The following is a 19,272-nucleotide window of genomic DNA, read 5'->3' on the forward strand; positions in this document are numbered from 1 at the left end:
AGTATACGTCTTCTCTTCCCTGACAAAACTAACAAACTTGATAATCCAGACTCTACACAAAAAGTTAAGAGTCCTCTCAACAAAAATAATTGTATCTTTTAGGCCCTGTGTCTAGAAGTTGTTTACAGAATCTCACAGAACTTAGAAGTAAACCTCAAATGATTCAAGTTCTCAACATTACCCAAGTAAAACAGCATCCATCTCCAGTTCTGCACCAGTTCTGCCACTTTTAAAAGATATAAAAAGTTGAAATTGAAGGTCTAATAGTTGTCTAACTATTCACTTAGCAATGGTGTTTTATTTTCCACAGCAGCTGGGAAACCTTGAGTGCATCACTATATGTCTTTGACTTTCAATTTCTTTGTTTTCTGGAAGTGACAGCCTTCACAAATCTGTAAAAGTCTAAGAATGTGCTCCTAACAGCAATTTGCGTGACATGGGACCAGAACCAATTTTTAATAAACATTTTACATTATCAGACACTATGCTGAGCACTTTAGAAGTGTTGTATCACTTAAGCTTTACAAGAACTGTGAGTGGGGTAGCATTAACCCAATTTTTCTAGATAAGGAAAACAACAGCTCAGTAAGGTTGTGTAAATGGCCTGCGTGCATGCATGCTCAGTAGCTTCAGTCACTCTTTGAGAACCCATGGACTGCAGCCCACCAGGCTCCTCTGTCCATGGGATTCTCCAGTCAAGAATACTGGAGTGGGTTGCCATGCCCTCCTCCAAAGGATCTTCCCAACCCAGGAATCGATCCTGAGTCTCCTGCACTGCAGGCAGATTCTTTACGGCTGAACCACCGGGGATGGTGGCCCCGTAAATGACCTGCAGACACAGAGGAAATACACAGACAAGACACAATTCCAAACCTGATCTGTGTAACTTGACAGCTCATGATCCATACTCTGCCTCCTTACAGAGGCCCTCAAAATATTCTCTACCTACTTAGTAAATGTATCCAACTTCTTTATATATCCCTCAAGGACAGGGGTCAAAATTTCTTATTCTATGCTTCTTAGCACCAATCACAGTACTAGATAGCTAGTACTAGGCACGCAGATATCTTCAAGTATCTGTAAATTCTGCAGTTTAAGTCAGATTCTTCAACTTCATTATCCTATACGAAAATCATACCCATCATTTCTATAAAGTTGAGCTTAATTTGTGCAGCATAAACTGACATTGCTCTTAAATAAAAAACACAGAGCTCCCCCACTGCCCCACACAAACTACATAAGATAATCAGTAACACACACTGGCCAAGGTCATGAGTCAGCACCACCTGAACGAATGCTGCCTGTGACACCAGGGAGAGGAAAGTCCATGCCACAGAAAGTCTGAAATTTGTTGGAGAAAGAAGCCATAAAGAAAGCGGTGGAAAGGTGTGTAAGCAGCTCCTTGACAAGAGCCACTAGGAACAATCTCTCAGCACATCCACGCTGATTCTTTAAATGAATAACTACCAGCAGGATCACCACCACGTGCAGGTTACGCCAGGCCCTGCCCTCTCTCTCCTCTCTCTCCCCCTTTCCGCACTCAGCTCAGGGGGCTGGGACCGCTGAAGAGCCGGGGTGTGCTCCTGAGCAGCGCTCGGGAGACGCTGCGAGGAGCTCCAGCTCGCACACAACGCAGCTGCAACAAGCGAACAGAGGCACCCGGGAGGAGACGCACTGAAGGAGTGCTGCGGGGAAGGCTTTCCAAAGGCGAACCCCGACTCGGGTTCTCGTGAACTCACCTTCTTCCTCTGCATCCCTCGCCCTGCCTCAACAGGGTCTCTGATCATCTCGCTCTCCTTGAGATTTGTACAAGTCTCCTCGCCTCCATTCACGCAGCATGCCCACTTCCACACTGCTGCCGGAGGTTGCTCTTAAACCACCGGCCCTGAGGTGCGCTGCGCGAACCTTCAAAGGGTAGCAGCCCGTAACTCCTCAGCACGGCAGGCAGGGCCGTCCAGGACGGCGCAGTCACATCCGTGAGCCATGCGGAACTTGAAAGCATCATCTAACAAGGGGTTTGCCTGAGTTCAAGAGCCTTCCCTGTACCAACCCACCTCAGCATCATCCTCTGAAATCAGCTCAAGGACGAGCTATTCTCTGAGGCCTTTCCTGACTCAACACCCATCCATCCACTCGAATTCACTTCCCCTAAAATACCTGGAACCCTTTACTGTACGTCCACACTTCCATGTCCATCTGCATGTCTTCACTGCAAGCCTCTAAAGAAGTATTTTTATCCTCATTGCCAAAAACACATTAAGGCCTTCTCAAGGTCTAAATCCACACTGCCAGGTCAGGATAACAAAAGTGGTGGAGGAAACTAAGAGGAGCTGAACAAAAGCAGCTGAGATAAAAGGAAATGAACAAGCCCAAATGAGGAAAGGATATAAAAAGGGAAAGCAGTAGGAAGGTGGTTCTTTCTTCTAAGTCTGGAGACAATTTCTTCTATAATTCTTATCGTTTCATGTTCTTAAGAAGGAATTACGGGACTTCCCTGGTGGCTCAGTGGTAAAGAATCTGCCTGCTAATGCAGGACACAGGGGTTCAAGCCCTAGTGCAAGAAGATCCCATACGCTGTGGAGTGACTAAGCCCATGTGCCACAGCTAATGAACCTGGGCTCCAGGGCCCACGCTCTGCAACGAGAAGATATCGCAATGAAAAGCCCACATGCTGCAAGGAAGAGTAGCCCCCACTCTCCACAACTAGAGAAAAGCCCGCACGGCAACAGAGACCCAGCACAGAAAAATAAATAAATGCATGTGCGTGCCAAGCCGCTTCAGTCATGTCCAACTCTTTGCAACCCTATGGACTATAACCCGCCAAGCCCCTCCACATGGGATTCTCCAAGCAAGAATACTGGAGTGGGTTACCATGCCCTCCTCCAAGGGATCTTCCCCACCGAAGGATTTAACCTGCGTCTCTTATGTCTCTTGCATTGGCAGGTAGATTCTTCACCTGATCTTAGCCAGAAGGCCAAGAAGCTATTGGCAGGTAGGGTCTTTACCACTAGTGCTGCCTGGGAAGCCCCATGTATAAATAAATTTTTTTAAAAGGAAGAGGAGGAATTATGAAGTCTGCCTTATGTACTTAATGTTCCTAAAGTAGAAAAAGAGGTTCTCTGGCCCAGTGGAAAATGAACAGAGAGAACAAGGCAAAAAGCCCCCTTGGCAGAGGCATGTGCTCAGATACTTCAAAAAACAACGTGCCTGAGAGAGTGTAGCTGGGTATCCAACGGCACAGCTGAAGCTTCTGACCGTCTAACAAACTTCCCAGCACTGTCTGTACACTCCTGCCTTCAAGCACCTTAACACACACAAGCATTTTCCCCTGCAGCATTCCTGCGAGCTTCCTCCAGACTTTATAGCAATCCTGCACTTCAGTGACTCCCATCTTATTTTCCACTCAGCTTATCTTCCATAATTTGATTACACAACTGCACAGGAGTCTGACAAGCTGCTAACACAATTTCAAATGAGAGTGCATCTCTATTAATTTATGGATATTCAAAACCTTTCACGATCATTTCAAAAGGTGAAACATTTCAAAATGTGTCAACCTTTCTCCTATTGTTTTGCTCAGTGGTTCTTCTTAGAAAAGGTCGGTAAACATCATGAAAAGCACTTTAAAACATGCTATGAACAACATAATCAAAAACAGCTTAAATCCCCACTGAGGGAAAATATAAAATAATAAGTAACACATACACTGTGCCGTGTAGCCGGTAACACTCCTGACAACAATGCATCCAATCCTCTCAGCAGCCAATTTAGTGGTGAAGTTGAATAAAAATGATGTGCTTAACCCACATCTGACATTCAACAAACCCCGGGAATGACTACTATATGAAGTAGCTCCACTGACGTTGTTAGTTGCTACAGTAGCAAATTACAGCCTACACTACTTTCACTTTCAAGGCTCTCCAACCACAGGACTGGCCTTAAAAATGCTGCATGCAATGCTCACTCTGACTTCAAAATCTCCATGTGTGAATACACTGCCATCCTCAAAAACTAACCAGTTTAATAAACTAAGATTTTTCAGTAGGGCGAAAAATATGGCATTCTGAGGAAGACACAAGGAATCACGCTCTGATCAGTGTGCTCCACACCTGTTGAGTATTCTTAAACACACGACTGCCAAGTCAACTCAGTGAAAATGTTTACGACTGGGGTATATATTAAAATTTTTGATAATCCTTCATCAGTGGTGCTTAAATATCACTGAACTCCAGAACCATCTAGAAACTGTGCTGAAAATGCAGGACCCACAGTGTCACTTCCCAAAAACTTCATTTGTAAACTGATGCCCAGGCAACTGATTCTAAAGTTGGTGCTCCCTGGCCCATATTACTGTGTGGAGAAGTACTGTTAGAGGTACTTCAGAAAACAGGGTATCACTGGGAATTCCCTGGCAGGCCAGTGGTTAGGACTCTATGCTTTCACTGCAGGGGACCCAGGATCAATCCATGGTCAGGGAACTAAGATCCCACATGCCACCTATTGTGGCCAGAAAAAAAAAAAAAAGGAAAAATAAAACATGGTATCACTGAGTTCCTAGCTTTCTCAATCCCAAGTTAGAATGGGACTGAAAAGAAAAAGCTACCAGCATCTCTGTGTGTGAGGACATCCACACACATCACCCTTGAGTACATTAAATCACAGGGGCTGCTTTTAACAGCAAAGAAATTTTAATGCTCTTTTATTTCTGAAAACAATATTGACTAAGGCCATAAGTACAATCAGAGCCAGGAAAAGTCAAATTCTAAAGTTAAAAAAAAAAATCATTACCACTGCAATGTCATAGCATCTGTTATACTAAAGTAAACCCACCCCAAGCCTTCTGATCTAATTACAGATTCTATTTACTTCTTACAGGGTTTTTTCTGTGTCTGATGAAAACTGAGCCATAAAATAATTGAGACAGGGATTTAGAGATTTGGTACAGCAAAGCTCCTAATAAAAAATGGCACAAATGGGACTCTTCTTGCTATTGTTACATATTAAATCTTATTTGATCGATTTTACTGTATTCCAAATTACAAACATAAGGTAGAAGGCTGTAATTACAGTTTTATTGATTTGTCATTAACTTTTAATCAACCTGCTACTACAGGGAATGGTTATTACAGCAGTGCTCCCTTGTTTCTAAGTTTCAGATACTTATCATCACTACAACAAAGTAACTGGACATATTTAATGCCAACAAATATATAGCATTGTTTGTAAGGCATCTGTTTGCAACTGTAACTATATCAGCACAAATGCATTACAGGACAAGGACTGCACCAAACTGTATCTGATTTTCTCTAGGTCTCTTTGTACCTTTCTGACCACTGACAGCTATACATGTTTTTTATATTCTATTCGTTTTTATTTTACCTATCTGTTTCTCCTAAATTCATCTGTTTCCTTCTCCTGCAGCGACCACACTTGGCTGAATCTGAAACCGAAAGTTGATGCTCTATGAAACAGAAGCAAATGACTAGAACAGAACGGCAGTAGGTACATTTCCTGGGAACACTGACACTGAATGCCTTAAGGAACTTTATCAAGAAAGTTTAAAGATTACAGGACCACAAGAAAAACATTTCACAAACTCCATAAATGGAATAAACTTTTTAGCATACTAAACTGTAACTGAATTTAAAATCAAAGTCAATATCAAGCCATGTTTCACCAGTGAAATCCTCAATCTACATACCTGCTGCTGATCAGGTCTCATCTTAAGGTTCTCCTGGCACCACAGAGACTATAAAAAGGCATCTGACACAAGGCTTTACTACCTGAAGGACTATGCAAACACTATGAGACACAATACAGATAAAACTATCCTAGAATTATTTATTTCCAGTCTTACAGATACTTATTTTCTAATTCTGAAGACTACTTAATTCATCTCTTTTGCCCAACAGTACACACACAGAATATTACATTTAAAAGGTTCCAGTTTTTAAAAAAAAAAGAACACCATTTACAGATACTAACATATTAGAATACAATATTTTCTACAGATCAAATATTTTATCATTAATATGACTGACCTAACAGCTCTCCTTTGCCCAATTTGATTTTAACGCTTTATATAATTTTGGTATGTCTAAGAGACAGAAATTTTTATAAACTGAAAGTCTATCCTCCAACATGGCAAATCAAGTTTCAAGCACAATGGTCCTATATGTGAAATAAAAAAAAAGCAGCCAAGTTCTTTTTAATGCTTGCTCTCAGAACATACTACAAAATATAAGCCAAGTGTTGAATTTACAAGAATATATTTAAACTAAATCAAAGTAACAGGCAATTCTAAAACAGCAGCAAGAGCAGTCAGAAGGACAGAATTTTTACAAGCTGAGAGACAATGAAACTCTCTCACACTTTTTCTTGTTCTTTAGTATACATACATGAAAATAACTACATGCAATGGGTTCTAATGTCAGAACATGATCACAAAAACCAAGCCAAGGATAATAAAAGATTTTTTTAAATTAAATATAAATTGCTTTTAAATGGCAGACTAAACTAACTTTCAGGCAGAATTCAAGTCCTGGAGTCTTTACTTCGGTTAAGAGTGGGGGGAACGAAAATCCCCAGAAACTGTACACAAATTGTCCATAAGTGCAGCTTACAGGCGAGACAACCACAGGTTTTGTTAGCTTCCTAAAGGCATCTCTAACTCATAAAGGAACTACTACTTTATGCTCTTTGCTACTCCAAAAATTAACATATTGTTAGTCCTATCACATTTATAAGTTCAGTAAATTATTAACACATTTTAAATCCAGAGTTGGCTTGGGTTCTCCAAAATTATTTGTAAACCAATGTCAAAAGGAAGTTTTATATAAAACACTTTTGAGAATTTAATGTCTTTTGAGCTAACTTCTTTCAACATTCTCTTCAAGGAGAGATGTTTATTAAAGGTCTCAAGTAGGCTTAAAAAAAATAATCTTTAGCAATTAGGTGCAGAACTGCATATACATCCATTAGACCATTCCTGTCACTGTGTTCAAATCTTCTATGGTCTTAACAAGTTATGCCTGCCTGGTCCTAGGACTTTTATAAAGTAGATGTGACTATCACCAATGAAGATAATAATTGTACTGATTTTTCATGATAATTCTGGCAATTTTTTGCTTTATATTTTGAGACTGTGCTATTTAGTCCAAGTTCAGGTTTATTACATTTCCGAAGAGAATTGTTCCTTCTATTAGTATACAACAGTTTCTTTTTTATTACCTTTAAGTCTTTTTTTTGGGAAGGGGGCTAATGTTAACATTACTATCTACTCTCAAGTAGCATTTCTGAATCAGTGAGGGCTGACCAGAGAAGAATCACTAAGAAAGGTAAGAAAAAGGAGTTATCACAGGGATACGAACAGTAATTGTGAGAGCTAATTAGGCAGTTCATATAGAACTGTTGCCTCTGCATGGAGAGTTGGGACAGAAATTTAGAAGACAGGCAATCAGGAAGGAAAGAAGGAAAGATGGGTGTGAAATGGAGACAAGCAAGGACAAAGTGAATTTCACATTCTCCATCACCAATCTCGATGCTGTGGGTGTCCTGCAGTACCAAGCAGCATCCTTCAACAGAGCCCACACATCTGACTCAAAACTTAAGAGAAGCTGAAGAAGAAGATCCAGCGGGAGGTGGAGCAGCTAGAGGCCTGGCTTGCTTCCTGAAGCCAACAGATCATTGATGAGGTACACGAACTGCAACTGTGTCTGACCCCACACCAACCTTCTGAGCATAAACACAAATGCTGGGTCACTTTCGCCTTCAAAATGTTGTGCAGATTTCTCTTGTAGCCAGGCTAACCTGGAACCCTCCTGGAAAGGGTGTTCTAGGAAACAGTTCTTGCTCAATTATGCTGACAACAAAAAGCCACCACAATTTACATGGATATTTTCTTCTATTTCTTTAATTTTATCCTTTCTGTATAATTATGTTTGAGGTATGTCTCTTGTAAATAACATATATGTGGATTCTTCTTTCATACTATCTAAACTATCTCTCAACTATCATGTTTAATCCATTTACATTTATTGGGATTTAAGACTTTCATAATTTAAAAAAGAACTGTCTTTTGAAAATGAAATGAAGTAATATATATACTGAAGATAATTCATGCTTTGCACTTCTGAAGTATGTTATACACGTAACTTATTACTTACCACTTCTCCAGCCGATGCAGCCAACATATGTGTCACAGGCATCAAATGTGAAGAAGAATCAGTGTGCAAAATCCATTTCACATATTCATAGGTGACAAAAAAGGCAGCAGCTGAAATTTAAAACAAACCAGTCTTTCACAAAGCTTAAATATCTACACAAACTGTGAATATGTTTCTCAAAAAAAATTACAACTCAATTATTAACTTATGAGACAATAAAGATAATAAATATTAAATATGACTAATATAAATATAACATTTGTTTATAAATATTTCAAATATAAGTAAAAATAATAAAGATATAATAATAATATGTACTCTTCCCTGCCATCCCATCACTCTTACAGACTTCACTGAGCCCATGTTACACGCTTGACCTTGGACTTCCAAAAATGCAGAAGACATGATCCCTGCTGCCATGAGGAACCCTAACAGCTAACCTGGCATTTACCAATTTGTACTGACAAGTCACTCAACACTTTTTAACAAGAGTTTTAGAAAAGGATATGAATATCTGTGATCCAAAATATCTTTACATATGATCATAAAATAATCAAGTACACTAATTTACAGACAGGTTAAAACTGCAAACATATATCGCAATAAAACACCTATTCCATTATGCTTTATTGCTGGATACTCAAAATAACCATGGCTACTTTTTACTACCTCAATTCACCTTTACTTCAAGAAAACAATCAACTATTTAATTAAAACTGAAAATCAAAATCTCTAAAAAGCTACCCCATCACATAAACTAGCAGCACAGGAAGGCTTTTAGACTTGCCATGTACTGTTAATCAAACATGTTTATCAGTTACATAAAAGATTTGGCATGAAAGATAAATACATGGCAAAATCATCTTTCAAAGGTCATTTGAACATGTCACAGCAAAGTCTGAAATACTCAGGAAAAGGGCTTGAGAGGGAAAACCAGTTCTCCACAGTCAGTAAGCTTGCAACAAACACTCCTCAGCAGCTCACAAACAGGAGGCCAGAAGAGGCGGCACACTGTCCCTGGATAATTAAGGACCGAGCAGGCAGCTGTATTTAGTTAATGCAGGACCTAATTCCCACCTGCAATTCTTCATTAGGCTGGTCCTATTTTGGCCCACTCACTAAATGGGCTAGAACAGGGGTGCCCAATCTCCAGGATCTAACACCTGATGATCTGAGGTGGAGATGATGTAATAATATGAGAAATAAAGTGCACAATAAATGGAATATGCTTGAATCATCCCAAAACCATCCCCCACACACACACCCGTCTGTGGTAAAATGGGTCTTCCATGAAACTGGTCTCTGGTGCCAAAAAGGTTGGTCACCACTGGGCTAGAATATTACCAATCAAATTCAGTTCTCAGTTCCCCCTACTGGACATGGCACCACCCACCCCCACCCACCCCCACCCCGAGTGAAAAAAAGCAAAAAAACTGTGGTTTCTCTACATTCCTTCTACATTCCCTTCTAAACATGTACTACATATGAATCTTGACTGCAGTTCTTCTCCTCTCTTCTTGCAGCTCACACTTGCAGCCCAGCACCCCCTGCGCAATACGTCCTCAAAAAAACCTACAACTGCTATATGTTAAAATGGTGTATTGTATTCTAAAGAGAACTTGAACCAACAGCAGAAAATGTTTAAAGTTCCTCATAAAGAGTTTCAGTTCACTAAAAATTTGCAGAAAAACAGCCATTTCTGGAATGCTGGCACTCTTTTTATCCAGCCTCTCCTCAATGATGTTCTGTAGAGGGCAAAGTAAAGCAGTCCGAGAACATCCACTTTCTCAACCATACAAAAATTCAAAACCACGTTCTCTATGTAAACTCCTGCTCACAAGAATCTAAACCAGTCCTGTGAGCTTAATGGAGACCCAGGTACCCTGCAGACCATCACTAATACTTCATCTACCAACAATCCCTACATAATATGTGAGAGAGAAAAATTTACAACAATGAAGGAAACAAGGTAAGGAGGAGTACCCAAAAGATAGGGACTTAGTAACATATTGATATTTCTTTGCAATTCCCTAGTTCAGAGGCTCCCAAACTTGTCTGCATATTAAAATTACCATGGGATATATATTTCTTTAAAAATCCAAAGCCCAGGCCACATCTCAGACCAACTAAATTCCATACCTCTGAGAGTGGGTCACAGGCAGCAGTACTTTCTTTTAAAAAAAAAAAAAAAAAAAACTCAGATTATCAGGTGACTGAAACACAGGCCTATCTCCCACTAACAGAGCTATATTTGGCATGGAGTGCGTGCTAAATGGTGACTTGCTATAATCGATTACTGAAAATTTAGGCATAAAAGAATTCAGAGTGAGTGTGAAAGTCACTCAGTCGACTATGTCCGACTCTTTGCAATCCCATGTCCATGGAATTTGTCAGGCCAGAATACTGGAGTGGGTAGCCTTTCCCTTCTCCAGGAAAAAGAATTCAAAGATAACCTCAAAACAGTCGGCTGTTCTAAGGATGGCTCAGGGAAAGGGAAGAAGGGATAAACTAAAGGACCAAAAAGATCTGCACTACAAATCTTTATGTGAATACTGTACTTTTTACAGATGGACATTTCAATGTCAAGTTAACAAGGAAGAATTTCTAATGAAATACACTGCGAAAAAGAACTCAAACCTTAGAATTTAAGAATCTTCTGTCATGTTGATGTTTGGTAGAAATCAACACAATACTGTAAAGCAATTATCCTTCAATTAAAAATAAATCAAAAATTTTTAAAAATCATTTTAATTTTTATTTTTTATGGAGCAGTGAGTGGTTTTGTGAGTGTGTGTTTGATGGTAGTGGTTTTCTGTTTGCTCAGTGTGAGTGCCAATCAAAGCATCAGTAAACAATTATCAAAATAAGTATCTGAAAAAAAGAGTACACCAACAGGTGGATTAAATAAAACAGGTTCACCTGCTCCACGAGACTCCCCAAGGCAGAGGTCACTGAGGTTAGCTTCACATCTGAATCACCTGGGAAGCTACTAAAACTCCTGATACCCAGGCAAAGCCAAGACCAGTTAAACTTCTCACAGAGACACAGGCATCAGCGTTTTGTAAAACTCCCCAAGAGATTTCAGCATTCAGGCAAGGTTGAGAACAACTACTCCAAGGCATCACAATCAACATTAGAAGAACACTTTAAGGATTCTAACTAGGAGCTCTATCAATGAAAACCACTTTCAAAAGACTGCTCGTGGTTTTGTTTTTTTGTTGTTGCTGTTTAGGATGGCATATATAGCACTAGTTGAGTCAAAAATAACGGATTAATGAATAGAAAACAAATTCCAAGTATCAACTACATTAAACATAAGGAATTCTATCTAGGATTGGACCACATATTATTCTGAAAATAAATCCTATTAGCTTGGCTTTATATAAAGCAATGATAATATCAATATAATTGTTACCATTAGGAAAGGATCCAATAGCAGTAGAAGGAACTCCAGCGTATACTCCATAAAAACCACCGGCCTTATAAAATCCCTGTGGGCTCTGCAGCCTGGTTTTAATGGTATCCAGAGGAAATAATATCAAGTCAACAGAGACACCTGCTATTCCGCCAGCCTTAAAAAAAAAAAAAAAAGTTACAAAAAAATAATATGCCATTTGAGGGATGGGGATAAGAAGGTAGTTTTTAAAGCATATTTCTTTCAAACATGGTTTTAAACTTCACCAGACTACTTTGGTATAGTCAAAAGACCTCCTACCTAAATCTACAGATTTGATCTACAGATTTGTCCTGGGAAAATAACCATTACTGTGCTATACTTTCAAATTGTAAATTTTATATTTTATATTCAGTTTTAAACAAATGTTTAACGATTTTTAACAATTTTTATATTTTAAATTCATTTTTAATGATTTCATAGGATTCAAAAAAGTGAAATAAACATCAGAAAAGAGTTCAAAGTCTCCTTCCTTATCCTGAAAAACTGAGGTAACCACTTTTATTGGTTTCTTATTGCATCCGTCCTAAGTCACTCTAGGTATATACACCAGCAAATCCGAACATGAGGAACTTCCCTGGACACCCAGTGGTGAGGACTGTGTGCTTCCACTGCAGGGGGCACAAGTTCCACCGCTGGCTGGGGAGCTAAGATACCACATGCTCTGCAGCCAAAAAAATGCATAAATAAAAAACAAACCAGTAAATGGTAAATTTTTAAGTAAAAGATGGTTTGCAGCACTGTGTTTTTTTTATTTGACAGTTTATCTCAGTGATCTTTCCAAAGCATACCAAATGTTGTATTTTTGGCCTTTTTAACTGAGTAGTGAATCTGCATTTTTAAAAAAACTGTTTTGAAATTTGCATTCTAAATGGGTAATGCTGCCTGTGAAATCTAGATCCACATTTTAAGAATCACGTGGAGAAGGAAATGGCAACCCACTCCAGTATTCTTGCCTGGAAAAGTCCATGGACCGAGGAGCCTGGCGGGCTGCAGTCCACGGGGTTACATGACTGAGCATGTGTGCACGAGGGTGGAGGGAGATGGGTTGGTAGCAATAAAGTGGTAGAACTAAAACAAAAAAGAATCACATATCTGAGGGTTCTTGATATTTTCTCTACTTTTTGTATATTGGAAAATTCCTTGATAATTTTTAAGAGAATAAATGAAAAAATAGAGCTAAATTCCTAGAGAGCATTAAACCTGCCCCAAACGCATCATCTCCCAAGAGACCCCATGTTGCTTTAGGGAAGGTGTACTTTAAAAACTGACTGAAAACCAAGTCTGCTCCTTGTGATTACAGTAAAGCATAGGTAGAGTAGAACATTTAAAAAACTGGTTACAGCTGAGTCATAGCAAAAAGAAACCCAGAAAAACAGAAGCTCAGAGACAGCAGAAGAGAAAGGTCAATACACATGGTCTAGAGGTACCATTTAAAGACATGAATCAACACCATTTTATAGCAAGTAAATGGAAGAATTATGAAGCAGCAATATGGTTCCTATATAGTTATTTTTAAACTGAATTGCTAACTTTATCTTTTGAACTTTGACCTATGTGATATATTACCTATTCAAAAAGTAAAAGCAGACATTAAAAACTATATATTCCATGACACAGAAAAGAGGAATCAATACTATTCAAACATACAGGCAGAGTTCAAAATCATCTGTTGTTTCCATCCTTTGGGATTACAAAGTGCTCAGGTGGTATAAGGGTTAGTACCTAGCAAACACTTTCTGCTCTACTTGTCATGCACAATAAAACCACTGCAAGAGTTCACTGGAAAAATGAAATTATTCAGATGAGAAATGAAATAATCTGTTTTTCAATGAGCTAGCATAGGTCAATTATTAAAAATTAGTGTACACTACCTTGAAAGCCATGACAGAACCATGCAGGCCACTCTGCAAATGACCTAAAAAGTTGTCACGAAAAGAACACAGAGATGTGCCAGGAGAGTATCAGTGTGAGTAGGAAAAAAAAAAAAAAAAGACACTGTGGAATATCTTTCTGGATATAAAGAAATCATCTAAACCACAGGGCAAAGGTCACAATTAGGAAAGTTAAAAAGAAAAAGAAAAGTCAATTTTTTCAACATTCTTCTCACTTATTCTTTAAGGATTTTATAAATTCAATATGTAATAAAATATTTTGCATGCCTCTTCATTTTCTCAAAACACAGGGAAAACTAAAATTCTTGTGAGAATGTCTGATATGACTGATTCCTTTAAAAATATGCTGCACTTCATTCTAATTTTCTCTTTAATCTTAGGAAGGGGTTCACAAAGATGCTTGCTATCTACTGCTAAATTTTAATCAGTAAGTTAATTACTCTTTTAATCTATTTGGCTATTTTGCATGCATTGATTCTCCAGCCCTTCTTTCATCAGAATTCTTGTATACCGAGAGTAAACGATCAGATTCAATCTACTTATCTAGCAAATCATGAATCAAGAGCTACTAACTTCTTCTGGGGATTTCAAACTTCTATAACTCAAATATCATGTAAATTCATGAGACTGGAAAAAAATACAGCTAACAGGATTAAGAATACATATATATTTAGACACACAGCAACATGTTTAAGATTTTTTTAAAAACCTTAAACCTTAAGGAATGCTTATAATTTTACATCAAGTCAGCATCAACTGAATCTTAAGGAACTCTACCATTTTTTTTCTTCAGCCTGAGAAATTATTTATGATCACATATCAAAAAGGTTACCAAAGGATTCAAGATTTATGGTAGCTTACACAGAAAATCCTAAGTACTAGACAAAATCCAAAAAGAACAGAACACAGATAACCAGCAAGCCTTACCTCACCATAACAATTTATTGAGATCATGATACCATATACAATAGATAACATATATACCACAACCTTAATTTAAAAGTGTTACAGACAGCAAGAGTCTAATCAGTGCTTAGAAATTCCTCTGGGAGTTGAAGAAAGTTAAGATTACATGCTATGAAACCTTTATTTCTCGAAAGAAAGCCGGCAAAAACAGGAAAAACAAAAATCACAGCTATTCAACTACAGGACAAAAACTAAACCACCTGCCTAATTTAACTAAGCAAAATGATCACAGGCCCCTAGCCTAGACCACAACTAAGAACAAGAAAAACATTAACATGGCTTCTCCAGAGAGCATCCCTCCCTGACATTCTCGGTTTTCTCCACAGTGAAGTGGCCACCAGTGACTTTAACCTCCTCAATGCAAAGCTGTGGCTTCCTATGAGAACTGCCTTCTTCCACACCCTTCACCAACTTTCCCAGCAGCACTTCTTGACCCTCTACACTAATGGCAGAGTTTTCTTTGTAAAACAGATTTCCACGCTCTTCAAAGCTTCCAAAAGCCCTTAGGATGAAAAACAGAATCACAGTACAGTCTGCAAGCCTCTAGAAGTTCACCACCGCGCCCCCCCGCCCCCACATCTCCACCCCCAACTCCATCATTAACGTTTTGCCAGGTACCTTCTTGCCACCATGACCTTTTTCCTCTGAGTCATCTGATCTCGCTCATTTCTAGGACTGTGTACATGATGCTCTCTAATCCCCCAAGTCTGCGTTTAGACCCTCTTGTTCTACACCGATTGGAATTTTAATTCTATAGTTGAGCATCTGACCATTTCTTCAAAGTCTGTGTGTGTGTCCCACCAGACTGTAAGATCCATACCTGTTTTGTCCACCAATATGTTCCCAGCACCAGTACACAGTAGGCAATAGTAGGCACTTAATAACTATTAGAAGAATACATGAATTAATGACTGTAACAAAAGGTTACTAACCATGTTTGCGGGGGAGGGTGGTCATTGTCATTGAGTTTTATTTTTTGAGGCCATGCAGCATGCTGAATCTTAGTTCTCCAAGATGATTCTCTCTCAGTAATACCTCAATTCATTTCTTTCACAGCACCTTATGGTAATGCTTTGGTTTGTTTGCCATCAAATCTCCAAGGGCAACCACAGTACCAGCAGGCAGAATATATGGCAGAGAAACTGCACATGAAATGAATTTAGCCAGAGCAAAACTGTCCTTGAAACTTCGACCAATCAATCCTAATTTTACTCTCTGTAACTACACTTTAAAAAGTATGCATATGTACCATTATTTAATAAATCCTAAATAAATTTTGAAACCATGTTTCCTTAACTGACACCTGCTTTCAGCAACTGCTACTGTTGCTGACTTAAGAGACAGTCTTAAAGAGCAATAAGGGGCACAAAATCCCATGTTACAATGCCTGGGATCTGAGCTCAGACACTAACACACATGAAATGTATCTCACTTGTGTGACTTCGAACAAATTATCTAACATATCACTCCTCAGTTCCCTCACTGAGAGAACTAGGAGAAGACTTCAATTGTTTGTCAGAATTAAATCAGATACTGTACCTAAAAAGCTTACCCTACTTCCGCACAGAGCAATGCCCTCACAAGTACTACTGCTATCTCACGAGCTGTACGGGAAAACGCCTTCAAAAGTGGTAAAGCCTCTCTCTGCATCTCTAAAACCTAGCTTCCACAGATTTCAACAAATCTGGATTTAAAACCAACGTTCCACACGTCTGAGTAAGATCCCCCTTCCACATCTCTCAACACCACGCTGAAAGTAACCCTCAACGTCATTTAGGCTAACAACCATTTCCCTCTTCACCCTCCACCACCAGAACAGGTCTATCTTGTTCACCATGTTATCTCCCAAACCTGCAGAAAACATTTGATAATTGAATGAAGAAAGCCCTCTGGGTCTCCATTTCTCAGGAAAGGTTTTGTAAAGATATTTGTCTGTTTTCTGCCTCTACCCACTCTCCCACAATGAAAAAAACAGGCAATCTGTCTGGTTCACCACTGTATCTAGTAAACCCTACTGGACTTGTTTTCAAAATATTTATTGAAGGACTTTGGCAGGGCGGTTGTTTTTTAAGACACGTTGATTCTTTTTCTTTCCTATTATACACCACTGACTGCATAGCGCGGCTATTTGGGCTCATCAGTACATACCTAAAGCCTAGAAAAATACTCAGACGCAGAATAGCCGATTAACTGTGTACTGAATGAAGGGATACATCCTTTTCCGAGAATAAAAAAGATACAGCAAAACTACAGTCTTGGCCAACAGGTCTGGAAGCGGCTTGAGCGTCCTTGCGAATATTTCATAAACTGCCAAGTTCTCCAAAGTGTAAGCTTTTCTTTTTCCTTTAAATAAACCGCAGTGCGGGGGACGAGTGAAGAATCCCACCGCTAACCCACTCCTGTCCCCTTCTGGCATACACGTAGCAGACTTAGGGACTTGACACAAGCCCCGGCGCGGCCCAGGACCCCGGCGCGTCCTCCCGGACCTGGCGACCGGTGACCCAGCGACGGTTCACCTTGCAAAACCGGAAGGAGGTGCTAAGACAGAGAAGACACCACGGGCTCCGGTGCAGGACTCCGGCCCTCCTAAGGCCCTGTACTCACCACCAGCGAGGCTATGAACCCAGGCCGGTCCATGGCCCCATAGACTTGCTCAGGGTTATAATTCAAGGCTGACAGAGGCGAGTCACGGGCACCTGACACCGGGCGCCGCCATCTTGGAAGCCGCCGGCACCTCCGCGGCCACGTGAGCTTGAACCACAACAATTACACGTGCAAACGGGGAAGCTGCGCCGGGAGGAGTTCCGGGATGGAGGGGCGGAGTCTGGAAAGGGTGATCTAGTCAAGTCTCGCGACTTTTCTCTGCCTCCAAGTCCGACAGCTTCTCAGTAGGCTAGATGGAGGAACTCTCGCGAGCAAATGAGCCTAGCCTGAGAACCTGGCGCAGCAAGCCCCCACCGCCGTGAGCGCAGGGTGAAGCCCAAGCGTTAACTCAAAAGAGGCGTGGCTATAGTGGGAGGCGTGGCCAAGGAGCTGCCGGACTAGTTTCTGGGAAGGCCTGTGACTTCCAATGTTATTTCTTTTTGCTTTATCGTTTGGCTTCATGACTTCCAATGTTATTTCTTTTTGCTTTATCGTTTGGCTTCATCTGTAGAAATTTTGTCAGACGTTTCCATAAAACAGACTCATCATTAGAAAATTATTAACTATAGAAAAGCACTTCAAAAGTTTCCTTCTTGAGATTTCCCTGGTGATCCAGTGGTTAAAAATCAGCTTGCCCATGTAGGAGACACAGGTTCTATCCCTGGTCAGGGAACTAAGATCCCACGGACCAGCAGGGCAACTAAGCCTGTGAGCCACAACTATTGATCCCACAGGCCACAACTACAGAAAGCCTAGGTGCAGCAACCAAGTGCCACGTGCCATTAAAAATAAATAATTTTTTTAAATTCCTTCTTTGGGTTAAAAATTAGCATCCTCTACTTCTCCTTGTTGTTGTTCAGTTTCTAAGTTGGGTTGGACTCTTTTCGACCTTAGGGAATGTAGCCTGCCAGGCTCGTCTGTCCATGGAGATTTCTAGGGAAAAATAATGGAGCTGGTTGCCATTTCTTCCTCCAGGGGATTCTCCGGATTCAGGGATCGAACCGGGGCATCCTGTGTTGGCAGGCAGATTCTTTACCACTGAGCCACCAGGGAAGCCCCTACTTCTCCTTACGGACAGTTTTTGCACCTAATATTATTCACTTGTTCAGTTATTCATTTGCTCATCTCGTTAGCTGTGGTACCAGTTGCACACCTCAAAGACCACTTTAAGTACTTAATATAAGCTTCTCGGAGTGGACAGTGACTTTACATTATAAATACCTTCTAAGTTTGCTTCTATTAAGGGCGAACAACATCTCAGATAAGGTACTGTAACAGAGCTGCTTTGTTAGGTGAGCACCATTGCCATCCTCATTGTACAGAGAATCCCGGTTCTGCAACTGGTACAGAAGCTGGCCCAAGGCTGCAGAGATCACAGTGCACCCAGGCTTGAAATTTTACCCCTCATCTTTCCTCAAACCCTGTGCTACAGCCTTAGCAGGCTCTGTGTCTGCCTCTCTTCCCTGTGTCTTTCATACCACTGCTCCAGTCTTTATTCTCTTCCAGTGGAAATGACCTAGACATGATTAGCAGAATACCTTTAGCGTTTCAAATTCTGAACATTCAGGAATCTGAGAGTGGCTTACCTGAGCAGTTTGTTACCAAAAATTGAAAAGAGGCCAGACAATTCAGTTAAGCCTTTACTTGGACTCATGCTGCAGCACAAAGGAGTGAAAATGAGTAACAGGTGCCCTTGCTTGCTCCCTCACAGACGGTGGGGAGGGGTTGGGGTGGAGAGCTGGTCCTTGGAGTGAGGCTGGGGGCAGATCCCGGGGTCGGGCTGGAGGGATGCTTTGGGCGCTTTGTGCACCTCCTTGGAGGTGCTGTCTGCAAGGACCATGTGCAATACCTGCTTTTGTTCCCAGCTCCTCGGATGTGATAGTTGGGTGTTTGGTCTTTTGTATCTTGTTCATAACTTTCCCCGGCAGTGCATGCATCAGTTATTTTTAGTCCCTTATAGTTTCTTTACTGCTTGAGGAGATATTTGTAAAGGTGCAAGCACTGCTGCAGAGTCCCAAGTCCCAGGTCCCAGCCAGTGCCTGAGCAGGACCCTGCGAGGCCTTCCCAGGATAGAGCCCCCACCCGTTTCATCCACCTGCCTTCTGTCTGTACAAAAACTTTTCAAAGAATACCTTTAATCAGAGAAGTC

The 19,272-nt window shown here is 40.4% G+C and overlaps 1 protein-coding gene across 3 annotated transcripts in view; it reads right to left on the minus strand.

Moving 5' to 3' along the window:
* SLC25A26 (solute carrier family 25 member 26) overlaps nucleotides 1-17,364 on the minus strand; it is a 149,119-nt gene extending 131,755 nt beyond the window's left edge. The window contains exons 1-3 of one of the 3 annotated variants that reach the window (XM_061128125.1): nucleotides 17,085-17,364; nucleotides 11,581-11,737; nucleotides 8,166-8,275 (exon numbers count right to left, since the gene is read on the minus strand). In XM_061128125.1, coding sequence (XP_060984108.1) covers nucleotides 8,166-8,275; nucleotides 11,581-11,737; nucleotides 17,085-17,117 — 300 coding nt within the window. In that variant the 5' untranslated portion in view covers nucleotides 17,118-17,364. The remainder of the gene's footprint in view (nucleotides 1-8,165; nucleotides 8,276-11,580; nucleotides 11,738-17,084) is intronic. The other 2 variants (XM_061128124.1, XM_061128126.1) reach the window with 2 other exon arrangements.
* Between the last annotated feature and the right edge of the window lie 1,908 nt (nucleotides 17,365-19,272).

The sequence above is a fragment of the Dama dama genome, chromosome 24, assembly GCF_033118175.1.
Source record: "Dama dama isolate Ldn47 chromosome 24, ASM3311817v1, whole genome shotgun sequence".
NCBI classification, from domain to species: domain Eukaryota; kingdom Metazoa; phylum Chordata; class Mammalia; order Artiodactyla; family Cervidae; genus Dama; species Dama dama.